This window comes from Bemisia tabaci, chromosome 6 (genome assembly GCF_918797505.1).
Source record: "Bemisia tabaci chromosome 6, PGI_BMITA_v3".
Lineage (NCBI taxonomy): Eukaryota > Metazoa > Arthropoda > Insecta > Hemiptera > Aleyrodidae > Bemisia > Bemisia tabaci.
In genome coordinates, this window is record NC_092798.1 from 32081653 (window position 1) to 32098261 (window position 16609).

At 35.6% G+C, this 16609-nt stretch overlaps 1 protein-coding gene across 2 annotated transcripts; it reads left to right on the forward strand.

Moving 5' to 3' along the window:
• Positions 1 to 1984: 1984 nt before the first annotated feature.
• On the forward strand, positions 1985 to 16182 carry LOC109044327 (eukaryotic release factor 1). 2 transcript variants are annotated; one of them, XM_019062002.2, is made up of 10 exons: positions 1985 to 2518; positions 3407 to 3582; positions 4425 to 4552; positions 5260 to 5410; positions 5728 to 5918; positions 7299 to 7428; positions 7916 to 8136; positions 8959 to 9106; positions 10597 to 10677; positions 12225 to 16182. In XM_019062002.2, exons 1-9 carry the CDS (start codon positions 2430 to 2432, stop codon positions 10674 to 10676), a joined length of 1314 nt encoding a protein of 437 aa, XP_018917547.1. In that variant the 5' UTR covers positions 1985 to 2429; the 3' UTR covers position 10677; positions 12225 to 16182. The 2 variants fall into 2 exon arrangements, 1 of the variants encoding a protein (XP_018917547.1); XR_002010281.2 differs by lacking the exon at positions 10597 to 10677 and adding an exon at positions 10809 to 10992 and having other exon boundaries at positions 1986 to 2518.
• The last annotated feature ends 427 nt before the right edge of the window (positions 16183 to 16609 follow it).

Sequence of the window (16609 nt, forward strand, 5' to 3'; positions counted from 1 at the left end):
TTTAACTAGAGCCCAAATTTTTGGACACGAACCCCTTCATATCATCTGAGAGAGGCTGGAGGGAGGGATTGAAGATCTGAAATTCGAATTCCTTGGGGTCGATTTCCTACTCGTCTCCGTAGTTTTCGACCTGAAATGATACGAGCAAAAAAAAAACCTGAATTTTTAGTCGGTGCGTACAGGAAGACCTTTTCATTATCATTCATTGAAAAAAAAAAAAAAAAAAAAAAAAAAAAAAAAAAAAATTAATCCAATTCGATGATCCGTTCAACAGTAGTTATCGGAAGTGGAAGGTTTTGCCTGCGTCCCCCACCGTCTAAGGGGGGCCTAAACCAGAAATCCGCTGTATTTGAACGCTGTGAACCGTATCAACCCCGAGATGATGGATCACTATCTGATAGGGGGCTTAATGTAATGGGGGATGGAAAAACTGCATAGCGGTTAGAAATCAGAAAATAGAATCAGTTAATTCAAACACCTCATTCACCAGAAAATCAAGATCAACGTCGTCGATCATGACTTTGAAAAGAAAATTTATCATTTGTTAACAAAAAACTAGGATTGGTAAAAGAACTTGCTAAAATTTACTTTCAGCTATATTTAACAAAAGATATTTTTCAATTTAGCAAGGAAAATCCAGCACATTGGGTGATTTTATTATCACCGCAATTAAAGGACACCGGTATTAGATCGATCAATATTTAATGCAAGATTTTTTTTTGCGAGCACTCACGATTTAGGAAACGTTTTTACTCATTAGTCAAGGAAAATTTGAGATTTTCTTTGTGTCCGCCGTGTTCCACGTGAAAATTTGATAATAATTCTCAGCGCGCCTGCTTTGAGCAACTATTTCAGCATGAAAGTATTGCACAGTATCAAGCGCAATTGAAGGCGCTCTGACGTTTTTCAATTGACTGGCATTTCTCTCCAATCCATTAACACTACAATTCGATACAATAAATGCCGTTTCTTGGCACTGTTGAAATTATTTAGCAGCACGTAGCATCATTCATACAGACGCTTTTCTTCTTGGCTTATGAAAAAAAGATTCATGGTCCCTCCAAAGAAATGTAATGTACCCATGTGAAATGTATATTTCGGTAAGAAAGTGCGTTACGATTGACTCCTCATTGAAATTGGAAATAGGATCTATTTTTCAGTGAGAGCAGCTCAATAGCTTCTGAGGCGACTCTATTCCAAAATTTTTCCGGCGAGACCCCCATACCCCCCATTAAAGTTAGAAAAATTCATCAGACCCTCTTCTGGAACTGGAAGGGTCCTACAGATTGTACCTCGGACTTGAGTGTCTTCAAGAGGTGCCTTCCCCAGTCTACCTCGAGGGCATACCGTTCTGCGCCCCCCCCCCCCCCCCCCCCCCCCGCCAACGCACACACATATGAAAGTTCCTGATTTGTTTGGCCCTACACAAAAGTTTTTCTCTGACGCATTTAGTACTTAACTGACTTTGGTATACGTATGAGAATTCAGTGACAATCGACACCATATGGCTTCTTCTTGAAATGAAGATGAGGGGTTCTCTGCGTATGTGCTCTTACGATCTAAAGCACTCGCCACGCTCACGATTCGAAACAGCCCATTCTATGGCTTGCTTTTTCGCCACATCAATTTAAAACCCCATAGCCCCTCTCGTGAAAGTTCAACCCCCTTTCCGACAATGCGCATGGCACTCATATTATCAGAAGTGTTGCCAAACTGTTAATTTTGGTGGGCAGTCTAGTATTGAATAAAGTCAATGGGTATTCAATCAGGCGACTGTAAATTTAAAAATGCAGTGACTCATAGAAAGAAAGCACGTATATTAATTCAAAAGTATAATGCTATAAATGTAAACTTGGTTTATTTTTCACTATGGGCTCACGATCTGGAGGGTTGATTTGATAACGCTGCTTGTGTAGTGCGGGCGGCCTATACTCACTGGTTGCGGGAGGTTGCATCATTTTTCTTCGATCGCTTATTGGTCGTTGAGTATGGATTGGGTGTGTGGTAGTGTAAGCAGTGTGTGCGTGTGTAAATGTGCGTGTTAATCTTTTGTCGTGATGAATTATTAGTAAACAATTTCTTATCAATTTTAATTTATTTTCCTAAATTTTTGTACCTGTCCGAGCGGCGACCGTCTTATATTACTTTAAGAATCGATAAAACGCCCACAGTTTGTTAACTTTAAGTAATTCAAATCACGCTGTCAGTGAGCTGTGGAGTTCAATAGTTTGTTACAAAACATATTTTAGAACCTCACGTTTGGTATTTCTTTTTGTTGGACTCACCTAATAGTTTGGGTTTCACCCCCAGTGTTATTTCATTTTATATTTTTTTATTCGTGCGTCGAGGAATTACTCAAGTGAACCATTATTTAACTTTTTTAACATTTTTATTCTCCATTATTTAGAGGAAAAGGAGACTCGAACAAGATGTCTTATCCAGAGGAAACAACGTCTGACAGAAATGTTGAAATCTGGAAGATCAAGAAACTAATCAAGAGTTTAGAAATGGCCAGAGGGTAGTTATGCAAAATTTTACCTCTTCAAAACTAATCCTTGATCTAATTCCAAAGCGAATTATCTTTCACTTTAAGGTTATATTTTCAGTTGCGGTCCGGCTTAGTCTGGTTTATACCCAAGTTATTTCATTGAAGTGAACTCAGAATTAGTAATCAAGTTTTTGTGGTTTTACTATGCCAATTCATTACCCTAGTAAAGAGGAGGTCTGTATTGTAAAGTGGGTACTCCAAATGTTAGACTTCGAAATGTCGACAGTACGTAGTATGCGGTTGGAAGAACCATACGTATAATCAAATTGAGGGGTGTAAATTTTTTAAAAGGATTCTTTGAAAATTCAAGAAATAAGAAGAGTAGGACAACTTTGTGTACATTTTCCAAATTGGTCGTTAAACCATCTTATAATTAATTGCAAGATGGTGCATGGGGCGAAAGGCCCGTTTAAAAATGATATCAGGCACTTAGGAAGAGGGAACGTAGGACTGCTTGTTAGACCCCTACTTCAAGGGTGGTTAGGACCGAAAAAACCTGACATGGAGAAAGGCAGAATATCAATGGTGAATTCAGAATGACATCACGTAGTTGTGCAAGAATTGGTTATGTAAAAATTTCCTATCATGCCAAGATCCTGAACGATCTTAGAATTTATTAAACTAAAGTTTGCAGACTATTTGGGGAATGAATCATCGGAATTATTTGTAAATTTTCATGATATCACAGATTGGAGGAAGATAGTCAGCAGTTTAATCTGAGCTGGCTGTCCTCTGGTTTTTCCTCTGAAGAGCCTAAGTTGGCTTTGCTTCCTGATGTGGGTAGGTAATGTTTTTTTTTATTTTTTCGGGTTCAATTTATTTTCATTTTATTTACTTAAAAGATTCTTTTGTTTTCAGGAATGGAACAAGCATGATTTCATTGATCATTCCTCCTAAGGATCAAATCTCTCGAGTGAGCAAAATGTTAGCGGATGAATTTGGCACAGCCTCCAATATTAAATCTAGAGTTAATCGTCTCTCAGTATTAGGAGCAATAACATCTGTCCAGCATCGCCTTAAATTATATACCAAAGGTAAACCAATTACGGACACCTTTTTTAATTTGACTTGGCATGTATGTTCAATTGTTCACATTGCCTCTAAACTTACAATCAAACTGTAACAAACTTTCGTATCAGCAAAAATAAGAGTTTCTCAAGGGAAAATTGGCTCAAAAATCACAATGAATGAATTGGCAAAGTCTGTATTTAAGGCTGTTGAACACTTTTTTTTACTCTTGGAATGAGAATACCTTCATTTTTCCATTTTCAATTCAATGATATGTATATCAGCTAAGAAAATAACTTTCCAAAATCGCTGAAAATCTAATTTTATTAAAAACAGAAAAATATCTTGCGAACCGATGTCTTAAAGTCATTAAGGAACTGATCACCATATACATGATGACCATGAGACACTTTGTACTTACACTCTTTTTGTCAACCCATTGGCTAGAAGCTTCCTGAATCAGCTCAACTCTTCAGTTCTCTTAATCTGAATATACAAATCTCATAGGGAATGGGAGAATTAGGCGAAAAGATAAGCCAAACTGTGCAGCAAAACTGCAAACTGGGAAGATCAGCCCCAGATCAGGATAACTCACATCTTATTTTCTCATTCGACCAAGCTGAATTTATTGTTAGATAGATAATTTAATTTTCAAAATTAACAAAATATACTTAACAATAAAAGTTGTGAACACTGCAATAGCTGCCATGAGCATTTGCTCATTGACTTTTGTAATATCTGAGCTATCACTTACCAAAATACTCTCTATCGTTGTGTTATTGCGCACATATAGCTTTTCATTTTCCTGTATGCTTTCGAAATTTAGTTTATCTTGTTCTTGTTTTTTTTTTGTTTTTTTTTTCAACAGTTCCACAAAATGGCCTTGTAATTTATTGTGGTACAATCGTAACAGAAGAAGGAAAAGAAAAGAAAGTAAATATAGATTTTGAGCCTTTCAAACCAATCAACACCTCCTTGTATCTATGTGATAATAAAGTAAGTATCAAGATAAACCTCAAAACCGTTTTCGACTCTGTAGTACAATGAAGATAGTAATCTGAAAATAATAATGCGCCACTGAATAGGATGAGAATTGAAGTAAAAGACATGTTCTCTTGTCAAAATTTGTCAAACTTGTTCAATATCTGATTTGACCAATGTACCCAGACCTAGGTTTTTTCAAGAGCGGGAAGTGAAAAATTTGAAAAACGCTAATTTCTCATCCATAAGTTTGATGTGGGCGTTTTCATTGTGCCGACTCTATTTTGTCTGAAATTTGAATGAAGAAACATATGTTGTAGCGCTTTATTCTTATCCTTCTGATGGTCTATGCACAGAACCATGAAAATTGATCGGACTCTCATTTTCCTTGTTGCATTTGCCAACTATATGACAGAGACAAAATTTTACACCATGTCCAGAGCTTTTAATCAAAGAATGCGTTCAGCTGACTAACAAATCAAATGTTGAAACATTGAACGCTTAGGATAAAGGAATGATAGAAGAAGATGAATATTTTCTCAAAATTCAGACAACTGGAAGTATAATGATCGTGTGCAACATCACAGACAATGCTTACAAATCCAGATTTGCTTAGAGGTCCTTTAGGTCTACTAAATTTTAATGTTTAGGATTAACAGTCAAATATTCCATGTCATTTACACCAAGTTTTTAATCTTGTTTTTCTGTATTCCTTTTCACAGTTTCATACGGAAGCTTTGACTGCACTGTTAGCGGATGATAATAAATTTGGATTTATCGTAATGGATGGTAATGGTGCTCTATTTGGAACACTTCAAGGCAACACAAGAGAAGTTTTACATAAGTTTACAGTTGATTTGCCAAAGAAACATGGTGAGGCTCATTTCTCAAACAGTAATTTATTGTGTCAAAGAAAGATCCTAAAGAAATGAGGAATTTCCTACTTTAAGAAGTTACCTACAAATATTTTTTTCTTACTTGTTTCCATCCTGCTAGAAAAAAAGGCCAAAAAAATTGTAAAGCTGGAAAAAGGCGTTGGTCGGCTGGAGAAAAATGAGAAACGTAACAAAACCCTCCTTAAAGCTGTTCCTGATTAAAAATATCAAAACTTGATGACTGAAATGGTAAAAATTGTAACATAACGCTATATGTCAATAAGAATAGTCAAAATTTAAATTGTATATTTTCAGGAAGAGGAGGACAGTCAGCTCTACGTTTTGCTCGGTTACGTATGGAAAAACGGCATAACTATGTACGAAAAGTTGCGGAAGTTGCGGTATCTTTGTTCATTGCTAATGACAAACCAAATGTGGCTGGTCTCATTCTCGCAGGTAGTGCTGATTTCAAAACGGAATTGAGCCAGTCTGACATGTTTGACCCTGTAAGTTTCAATCAAATGCATACATCATACATCTGTCAATGAAGGTTACCTACTTTTTTTATTTTTCTTTTTTTTTTATAAATATATACATTCAAAGTCGTCCACAAGAAAAGGTATCTCTGTCTACAAATCTAAAATTTGTGGTAGAACTATTTTCAGAGAGGTGTATTCAAATAGCAGATTTGGAGATTTAAACTGAGAACTCTTTCTAGTGTCCTGAACAATAAATTGCCTGTTATTAAGATAACTGACCGTTTTTAAATTTTGTGTATGTAGAGCATTTCAATCTTCAAATCAGCAAAACCTTAACTTGGTTTAATTTTTCAGGTATTTTTTCCTTCAACATTTTTGTAGGTCACCACTCTGTTCTAGTATCAATAACTCAGCTTTCAGTTCTGCTAACAGACCAGTGTTGTAAGTTTAGTCCCATAAAGGATTCGTTTGGCTGGCAAGCTTATTTTCCAGAGGCAATGAAGAATTTAGATGAAGGAGCAAGGATGCAAGGATAAGATAAGGAGCAAGGATGTAAGAGCAACCCATGCACCAGTTTTTGAGCGCCTCCTAGTTATTGGTGCCAATACTTGATTTCAGTTGCATTTTATTCTGGATGCTAGGTATTGTTAGATTCTGGAGGAACTCTGATACAGGTCTATCAATACCTTTTTAGGTGGAAGAAATTTCAAATATTCAGTTTCAAATCTCATCTCATAGATGATTGATTATTAAATTTACTGTGCTGGTTTTCTAGCTCTGTTCAATGATTAGTTCGCATAATATACTTTTGATAGGTACAAAGAATTAACTTTTTTTGTTAAGTGTGTGGGTATTATTCAAAGAAACTCCACCTTTTTAAGTAAATCAAAATTGTTCAGGACAATGAGTTAGATGTGTCTGTAACAAAATCTTAGTTAATGATTGAATTCTGTAGATCAGGAAAAAATCGCAAGATCCTTGCCAAAATCAAGGTTTCACACACTTTATTAATGTATGTATGGCTTTTCAAACAATGCCAATATCCTGTATGTGTCATCTATCGCAGTATTGCATACCACCATTATATCCTCTGTATTTGAAACTGGGACAATGCAGTGCTAATGTGTGCATCACTGATTGAGTAACTCCTTTGCATTGCTCGTGTGGATGGTATTATATGCTGCTTTTCCAAAGAGTAACATCGCCATCAGTAGTGGCTGTGAGAACTAGACCATGAAAGACAATCATTGATTTTCCTGCCATTAATCCTGTAATAATCAGTGATCAATGAGCATGCTTACCCTGTAAGCTTCATGAATCAACACGTCATTGTGTGACATTCATGCATCTCATTCAATCTGTGAATGCTCAATCAGAGTTAATTAATTTTGCGCTTATATTTTGCAGAGACTTCAAGCCAAGATAATCAAATTAGTGGACGTCTCGTACGGTGGAGAAAATGGATTCAACCAAGCTATTGAGCTAGCAGCTGAGTCTTTGCAGAATGTGAAATTCATTCAAGAAAAAAAATTAATAGGTACCCTCATTCACCGCTAAATACTTTTTAAGTAATTTTGAACCTCTTTCTTACAGCTGATCACTAACAATATTTAATTTTTAATTAAGCTGAGTTGAAAAAATTTGATGAGGAATGAGATTCATCAACCTGAAAAAGCAAAAAAATTAATGTAAGTGTAATTAATGTAAGTAATAATATAAAATAGAGAGGCAAGTGTGAGGAAGAGAAATCTCAGCTCCTCTTGCGGCAAAACTGTCCATGTGTACAACGAGGAGCGCTGACTCTTTCAGGCTTCTTTATTTTCACGTGCCTACTTGCTGACTTTCTACATTTTTCTCATCAGCTTTCCACTTATTTCCCCCCAATTTCGTGACCTTTTTATTTTTATTTCCTTTGTTTTTTTTACTTCTTATCATCACTGTTTTCTTACTGCCACATTTTTAAAGCCTTTCTCAACAGACAGAAAAATTCAAACTTTCCTGATATTTTCATTATTTATTTTTAGGTCGTTATTTTGATGAAATCAGTCAAGATACAGGAAAATATTGTTTTGGAGTGGAAGATACCCTCAGAGCACTAGAGTTAGGATCTGTGGAAACTCTTATTTGTTGGGAAAATTTAGATATCCAGCGGTATGTACTAAAAAACCACATGAGTTCGGACGTCAAAATCCTTCACCTCACTCCAGAGCAAGAAAAAGATAAGAGTCATTTCACCGACAAGGAGGTTTGTCTTTTTACTTTCTTCTGTAACTGTAAGTTTTTCTTCTTTGATGTAGAAAGAAGGTGTCGAATATAATGTGTTGCAATTGAAGCAATGAAATAATAATGTGCTTGTATCGTGGTGGCCTTGAGAAGCGCTGTTGGAAGGGTAAGTTGGCGAGCGGTTCCGAGGTGTTCTGGACTGGTGTTCAAGATCCAACCAATGTGTCAATCTAATTCATTATATAAAGAAGTTATTTCAACTATGAGAAAAGAAAAAGAAATTTTCCTTAGTTGTTGCAGAGAAATAGTCTTGCATTATTTGTTTGTTCAGCTCAACAATCCTGCACCCAAATATCTGAAAACAGATGTTGGCCACCACTTTGCTAACAGGACTTTAATAGGGCGTCATTTTACTCAATGGGAACTTGCTAAGGAAATCGGTTTTCACATATTCTGCGTTTTAAATCACCTGTTCCTACCTTACTCATCACCTCCTCCCCTTTTTAATAATTATTTGTACCAAAATTACTTGATTTTAACAGATTATTGTTTTTGCTCCTGTATCAAAAATCCTGTATCATTGAGAACTTCAGATAGTTTTTAATCTGAAGATGTGTTCTCTGCAAAAACTTTTTGCAACACTAATGTATCTGTATAGCTCAATTCATTATTTCCTACCTTAATAAAGTATCAGACTTTGCATCGCTTGTTTTTTAATGGACTCGTATATTTTTCAGTTATATTATCTCAATTTCATACATAAAGTTTAAGTATACTTTATCAATCAATTGCATTAGACCAAGCTTTCAATAAAACTGATTTTGGTTTTTTTCCATTATTTCAGACTGGCGTAGAGCTAGAACTGGTCGAGTGTCAGCCTCTTTTGGAATGGCTAGCAAATAATTACAAAAGTTTTGGTGCCACTCTGGAGATAATTACTGATAAATCACAAGAAGGCTCACAGTTTGTACGAGGCTTTGGTGGTATTGGAGGTAAGGTTTTCGAAGTCTAGATACCAAGCATGTGCGGTGTTCCAAAATGTCCAAGAATGGTGCTGTAATTAATTGATAGAAACTCGACAGGAAACAAAGCACCCACTAGAATCAGGGCAGAGACCAATAGCTCATAGGTCTGAGCAGTGTTTGAAACTCACAGGCGCCAACGCGCCGAAAAAGTCGGTCATGGCGCCCAAAAAAAGAAGGCTCTGCGCCATAGTGGCCCCTAAAAATTGCCCCCTCCCAAAAAAAAATCCTGGTTTTTCTGTTCGGGGATTTTTCGAAATTTCCCCCCAGCTACTAGTTCTGTAAGTAAAGCATCTTGCGTCTAACTTGTCACTAATTGCGCGGTGATATATAGGCAAAAACTGAATTTGGCCCCTAAAAAATCTTCAATGGCCCCTAAGAATTGAGCTTGATGTGCCACATGGCTCCTGAAACTTCAAGGTGAGTTTCGAACACTGGGTCTGAGTCCCAGAGACTGACTTCTCTGGCTTCTTTTGCCAGAGGATGGAGGTATGGCTCATTGCTGCCTACCTACAGTACGCATGCCTCTGGCAACGAGGTTCCTGCCCTCTCCTATGATCAGGATTTACTGCTATGTAGGCCTGCGTCTGCTTACATTCCACTTACTTAAATCAAGACCTGATTTACAATGTATTTTCAGAAAGCAAAGAAACATCTGTTATTACTGCTGATGTCAGACCTAAGGAGAAAAATTCAAAAGAGCACCAATCCAAGGCTATAGATTATAAAAAAGACATCTGTTCAGAATGATTTGCTCACCTGGTGTGTTTGTGCGTTTGTAGGGTGGAAAAAGTAGTGTGTATATTTGTCAAAATATATTGTGATATTTTGTTGGAAAAACTACAAGGAAAGAAAATTTTGCGCAAAAATTGCAGGTTATTATCTATTACTGTTTCATAATGGCAGCTAGTTGAAGTATAAAATGAAGGAAGGTTGGTTTCTTGGTTGTTTAAGAGCAGACTTCAATCAAATCTTCTTTCTTGGGGTTATTTGATGATAAAGAACAAACTTTACGGCAGAATTCATGAGTATCAAACAATTTTCTAAAATAGCAGTTAAGTTAGTTTCTTAGTTGTTTACCAACAGATCGGGATGTATTTCGGTCTTTGCGGTCGTTTTTGACGCAGAACGATTCTGTACTGGAATCCGAAAGTATCTAATAATGTTCAAGATGATGGCCTTGAAAATGGTGCAACGTTGGTATCTTGGTTGCTCTAGCATTTTCTAGGTTTAATGTTATGGTGCAAGGCTAGCGGTTTTTATGCGCAAGTGCTGCAACCATTTTTTTGGACTGAATTTGTGAGATGCCTTGCAATTGCAGACATTTTCTATGCAAACCAACCATTTTAATTGACTTGCTATCTATAGATCTCCTCTTCTTAGATGCAAGCTCAAGTATTTAAGGAACGATAAAGTAAAAATGTCTGATTGATCACAAGTTTTGGCTTTTGTTTTGTTAGGCATACTACGTTATAAGGTGGACTTTCAGTCTCTTCAAGCTGAAGAGCCATTGGAAGATTTTGACCTTGACGATTACTAAGGTAGCTGGAATCTATTCGTTCAATTTAGTGTTACCTGCACTCTTTTTATTTTCTTTTTAGTTATTTTGCATTTTTCTTCATCAATTTTGTTTTAGTTTGCTTATGTTTTCTGTTTTTGTCTTCTTTTTTAGTTTTTGTCGTTGCTCTGAAGTTGTTGCCTTTTATTACCTAGTTTGCCTCGAATGCTTTTTAAGAACTTACTCGGTGTTGCCATTTTTGAGAAGTCAAACAATGATTGAAAATGAGTGAGAGAAGAGTTTCTTTCGCTTCGACCACAAGGTCCAGAAATTTTAGTTTCACCCTTTAATCATGCACGTAAGTTTTAGCCAATCAAATTTGAAGGCAGTTTTTAATTTTTATCACTTTTTGCAAGAACTTTTGTTCCTCCAGAAATAGTAGTGTTCTTTTTATTCAATGATAATTTATATGAATTGACTCATTTTAATGTCTTTGGAAGATTGGTCAAGTTAGACGAATTGAACCATACACAGGAAAGAAGGAAAAAAGCTAATCCTGTTCTTTCAATCAGAACTAAACTGATACTTTTGATCTAGGTACTACTTGCTTCCAGTTGTAGTGGAGAACACCACACACAATACCCAGAAATTTGGTGCCAGCTAAATTTTGATACTTTTTATATGATATTATTACTTACGACCTCCTAAACACAATGAACTTTAAAAATCGAACTCTCTGTGTGCCAATCTCAAGAAAAATGGGTCTGTAAAGTGAATTTTTGGCAATTTAATATGTCTTATCATAAAGAAAAGCAGCAGCCTGTTGTTCTGAACTGAGTTAAACTGTCTTATCTCCCCGACCACTGCAAGATAAGGAAAAAGGAGCTCGCCCCTCGATCATATACATCTTTCTTCATTATGAAGCATATAAAACTACCAAGGAACTCACCTTTCGGACTGATATTCTCGAGATTGGTGCTTAAAAAGTTTGATTGTAATAGTTCATCTTACTCAGGAGTTGTAAGGAACATTATATGAAAAAGTCTCGAAGCTTAGCCAGCATAGATTTCTTGGCATTGTGTGCAGCCTCCTTTTAAAATAATACATCACAAAGAATTATTTGTATTTTGGAAAATTGATATTCTTATCAATCTATTTGTCAAAAAAGTATGTATGGAGTAAAAAAGATGGGCTAGTTGAGAGACATTTCTTTGACCATGAGGTTTTTGGTATACTGATTTGCGACACATCAGTTTACTACATATTGATTCTGATCGATTGATTCTGTAAAAATCAATAGTCAGTACATACATTTTTTCAATATTGTAGCTGCACAGTTTTCCCTCTGGTATTTCAAATTCCTGCAAATGTCGTTACAACCACTTGCCTCCAAGCCTGGATAGAAATGCATCTCACAGAATAAAACAAGATGAAAATTATTCAAGTAAATTAAAATTGGATACAGTCACACAAAATAAAAAGTGTACTGAATTTCCAATGCAAGAACCTTGGTAGCCTCTTTTCACTAAAATAAATTTCCGTAATTTTGGTTTTGCTATTTTAAGTAATCCATAAATTTTTGTGTTTCAGGGAACAGCCGTTTACTGACAAAGTAGATTCCAAGCGTAATTTGTAAAATAAGTAATTGTTAAAGCTTTGAATTGTGATACTATCATTGTTCTAGTGTCTGCAGCCGTTACACAGCTTGTTTTGATTTTGATGTTTGCGTAAATGGTGAATTAATCCAAGTATGTAATAATTGTTTCTTGTCTTGTCATTAAGTAATGGTCGTACTTTTTTGTGTTCCTTGGTGTTGATAAAGGAGGTAAGAGTTTTCACTTTAATTTGAAATTTTGTTTCTACAAATTAAAGCACAGATTTCCTCCAAGATTTATTAGATATTACAATCCTTATCACAATTGAGCCATTCTTTGCATGAATGATGGACAAGCTTCGCGGTGCTGCCCAAATCGTGCAATTTGAATATCCGACTGGAATTTTCCCCCTGAAATATTCTTTATTTTTACTCATTATCCTCGGAAATTAATTAGCTTGTGTATTTGTTTGGTTTACTACCAACTATTTATGACACTGCAGAATTTGAGCGACATTGCAAAAGCTTATTGTCGTTGTCACGAAAAATGGCTCAATTTTGAAGAGACATAGATTGCATTCAAATAAAATTTTGAGGGAATCGTTAAAATACTATTTTTATGAGGAAAATGGAAGGTTATTGGAAATCAGAAATATCCTGTGTTCCCCCACATCTTCTGACCCAATTATCTCAGGGCATCTGACAAATTTTTCATCCTTCAACCATTTAACTTTCCTTTGTTTTTCATGAGATTCTTCACAATACCTAATTGCTTTATTTTTTAAGTTCTTTCATGAAAAAAAGATGTACACTTGTATATTTTGGAACTTAATAAATTGAACAAGCGACAGTGAGCATACAATATTTACTCACATTAACCCTTTCATTACTACAAGAGCAGGATCTGTTTTCAAAAAACTGTATCCTTCCCTTAGCAATCTCACCATTACTCAACAAGCTCCCATTAGAAGTATTCAAGCTCATAGCTCTGTCTATCAAGGAGGATCAAAATTACAACTTCAAATATTCTCTAACAGAGTGCACTCCGATTTGTTTGTACGACAACCAATCTCTGTTGGGAGATATGGACACGCAGAATTCAGCCTGTGAATGAAAGGGTTAATAAGTAACAAACTCAATTATATAGTAGAAAGTCTCAGGCATGCAACAGGTTTTTTGTAGCTAACAGAAACTTTGTATCTGTTGAAGAGAGCAATTTGTTAAGAGCTAGGTTTTTTTTTCAAACTTTTGAAGTTTAGTCCCGAAAATGGACGCTGAAGAGCCTTTCATCTGTGGGTAGATAGATTGCCAAACATTTATCAAACTTAGGCATCAGATAGTGCAGGAACAAAAGGACCTATGGAAGTTAATGGTGCCATGTACATCTAATGTGGTCAAACCTATTTATTCATCATCACGAAAATATTGATGGCACAGTTGGCTGGTTGAAAAATTATCAATGAGTGATATTTGCGTTGATCATACAGACCGATTTGGCCTCTGCAGAAACTTAGTTATAGACCCAGTGCTTTCAAGAAAGATAGAAACAAAACAAAATTTTCTTTTTTCATATCTCCAAAGTTATTTTGTTAGACTTTTAAGAGGAAAAGTTTTTTTTCTAGGACCTTCATCCATAGACTCTCCGCTGATATATTTAATTTTTCTAATATTTTATTATTATGCTCAGTATTTCTCTGCCAGTTAATATCCAAAAAGGAAAACAGAACTCAATTTTAATCACATCTTAATTCATACATAGCCAAAATGCTTCATAATGATCAGATGTCTTGGCCAGAGAAGGCCACAATGTCCATTTGTAAAGCTCTAAAGGGGGCCAACATTTAAAAAACAAATTCGGCTAGGTTGTTGTTTTTTTTTTTATTGAAACCCATGCTTTTTAGGTTAGTTGATAAATAGAATTAATTGATGATCAGAGGTGAAATCCATTTTGCAACCCTCAGTGTTAAAGAGCAGATGAGGAGGATTAAAGGAGTCAATGAGGCACCACTATAGGTAGCCTTGCCGCACTGAGGGCACTCCTCTCCACTCTGCACGGTTCAGTTGCCCATCTCACTAGACCAGACAGACGGTGACATTGGTTGCAGTGTGGCAAGCTGACTGTCTATAGTGTCATCAACATACGGAGTCTCCATTACTCAAATCATGGTTTTCAGATGTGTATATTTCATATGTTGGTTCATTTTCGCGAATTTTGATACCGCGTCTGCGATATTTATATACTTCCTTGGAGTAACATGGGCTATGATAATTACATGAAAGCTCGTTGTTTTTCGTTCATTTCTTCTTATTTGAAAAACTTGAATTTTTAAGAATTGAAGAAATATATTTGGATTTATTTAAATGCCACAAATCGCATGTGTAACTGAATAAAGTTATGAGTCAGATAGCAGAGTTTTCAGTCATCTTGTAGGATGCAACGCACTCCTAAATCTCCTGAGAAATGTTGAATAATACCGTCTGCTATTTGTCTTGTGCATGGGATTTATGTATAAAGATAATTTAAAATATTTTAAACAAGCCAGTGAACGTCCGTAGCTTTCTTTTCTAAAAATGTACTGAAGAATACTTGATTGCTCTTTGAAGCCCCCCTACATGTGCTATTCTAACTGGACGCGGAAAGATAGGGCATAATAATATTTAAATATTATCAAATTTTTGTTTTTCTCTCACATGACTGGTTTTATTCAGCAGTAAAACCTTGAATCAATTCTTTGCTTACGGTTGTTGAGTTTTGAGATTACACATTCAAAGCTTTATGCACCATCCGTTATACTCAGAATAAACTAGATTCTCTTGGCTCAAATTTCTTGGTTGTCGGTTGCTGCAAGTTTAGCCTACACAATCCTCCGTTCAAACAAATATTGTGTAAGTAGTATTCTAAAGTGAAGTCGCTCATAAGTTGAGTTTTTTTCTTTGATACGTCAATCCCTTCGTATTCCTTAAAGGTGTAGACTATTACTTTGCAATCAAATATCAAAAGAAAACATACTTGCAGTTGCTTGCAAATGATAGGTTGCTGCAGAAAACAATTGAACTCAGAACTCAACATTGTACATTGATGAGCCTAGAATGACAGGTTGTTGTGAGTGTGAAGGAATAGTACTCAAGGTTTACAAGCAGGTCAACAGAGCAGGTACTGCTATGAATATTCGAACAGTCTACAGCATTAACTTTTATTGATGCTAATTTGTGGCCAAAATAATTTTTAAAAGCAGGAAAAACTAGAATCAGTGTCTTTTCAGTGGAGCATCTCATTTCAGTCTGCAGGTTTTAGGCCAAATGGCTGATTTATCGGTTCTTTTCGACAGTTGTAAATATTTTTTAAAGAATAGGTCACTGGTTCCATCTTTTGTAAGATCAATGCTCTGGACCCAATTTTTGAATCAAAATGATCGTCACTTGCCAATTAAGAGCAGTTCCTCTCAGTTCAGCAATTGCCAACGCAGGAGTCGTACTCCATGTTCTTTTCTTGGGTTTCTAGGCAAGATTTTTATGGGTATCATATGGCTGATGAGTGAATCTAAGCGTAATAAATCCATTTGTGGCTTAAAATTAATTATGAAAACAGTGTTTTGGGAGCGTTTTTGGGAATATTTTTGTTGCTTGTTTCCTCCTATTCAATGATATATGTAGTTGGATTATTACAAGATTCATTTTCAGCAACAGTCACCTCTTGACTCAAAATTTTTATTTCTTTCCGTAAAGCATTTCTGGCTATGCATTGTTTAAAAAACTGAGCATGTCTTACTTTCACAATGAAGTTGTGTCAAATTTCCTTTTTTTGAATATTATTGCCTTAAACACAGCCTTCAGCTTGCTTGGCCCTTCAAAATAATGTACCGTAAAAGTTTTATTATGTGACCTATTGGCTCAATAACCAACCATAAAATGTTCTTTAAGGTATAAATTGTGAAATATAGACTCATTTCTAGATTTGTTGTAACTTTTATTTCGTCCATGTGAAAGAAATTGGAAACCAACCTTCAATACTTCTGTAATTGGCTTTACTTTCTTCAAAAAAAAAAAAAAAAATTAACTGAACTGCTATGCTGAATTACTGAATTGTGGTTTTTCCACTGGCGCGGCGGGAAGTTTGAGTCTATGTACTCTTTCAATACGTAAACTATAAGCATTTATTTCTCACTCATGCATTACTTTGAGAAGTATTCAATGGGTTCAACTCTGCATGAAATTTTGACGAAGCAACTTATGATAGGGGGCTCAATTTTTTGCCAAGTCTAGTGGTCTATTCTTGCCAATGTGAATGCAAATTCAGTTTTCTAATTGTTTTAAAGTAGAAAGGCCCTTAATTGCATAACTGTTTACTTTTGCTGCTTTCTTTAACCATACAGGAAAAAAA

What these genes read in the sequence shown, in the direction of transcription:
- LOC109044327 (XM_019062002.2), top strand. Translation starts at nt 2,430, where the DNA reads ATGTCTTATCCAGAGGAAACAACGTCTGACAGAAATGTTGAAATCTGG. An exon ending in AGTTTAGAAATGGCCAGAGG is followed by an intron (nt 2,519 to 3,406) that starts GTAGTTATGCAA and finishes TTTTGTTTTCAG; the next exon opens with GAATGGAACAAGCATGATTT. An exon ending in TGATTTGCCAAAGAAACATG is followed by an intron (nt 5,411 to 5,727) that starts GTGAGGCTCATT and finishes GTATATTTTCAG; the next exon opens with GAAGAGGAGGACAGTCAGCT.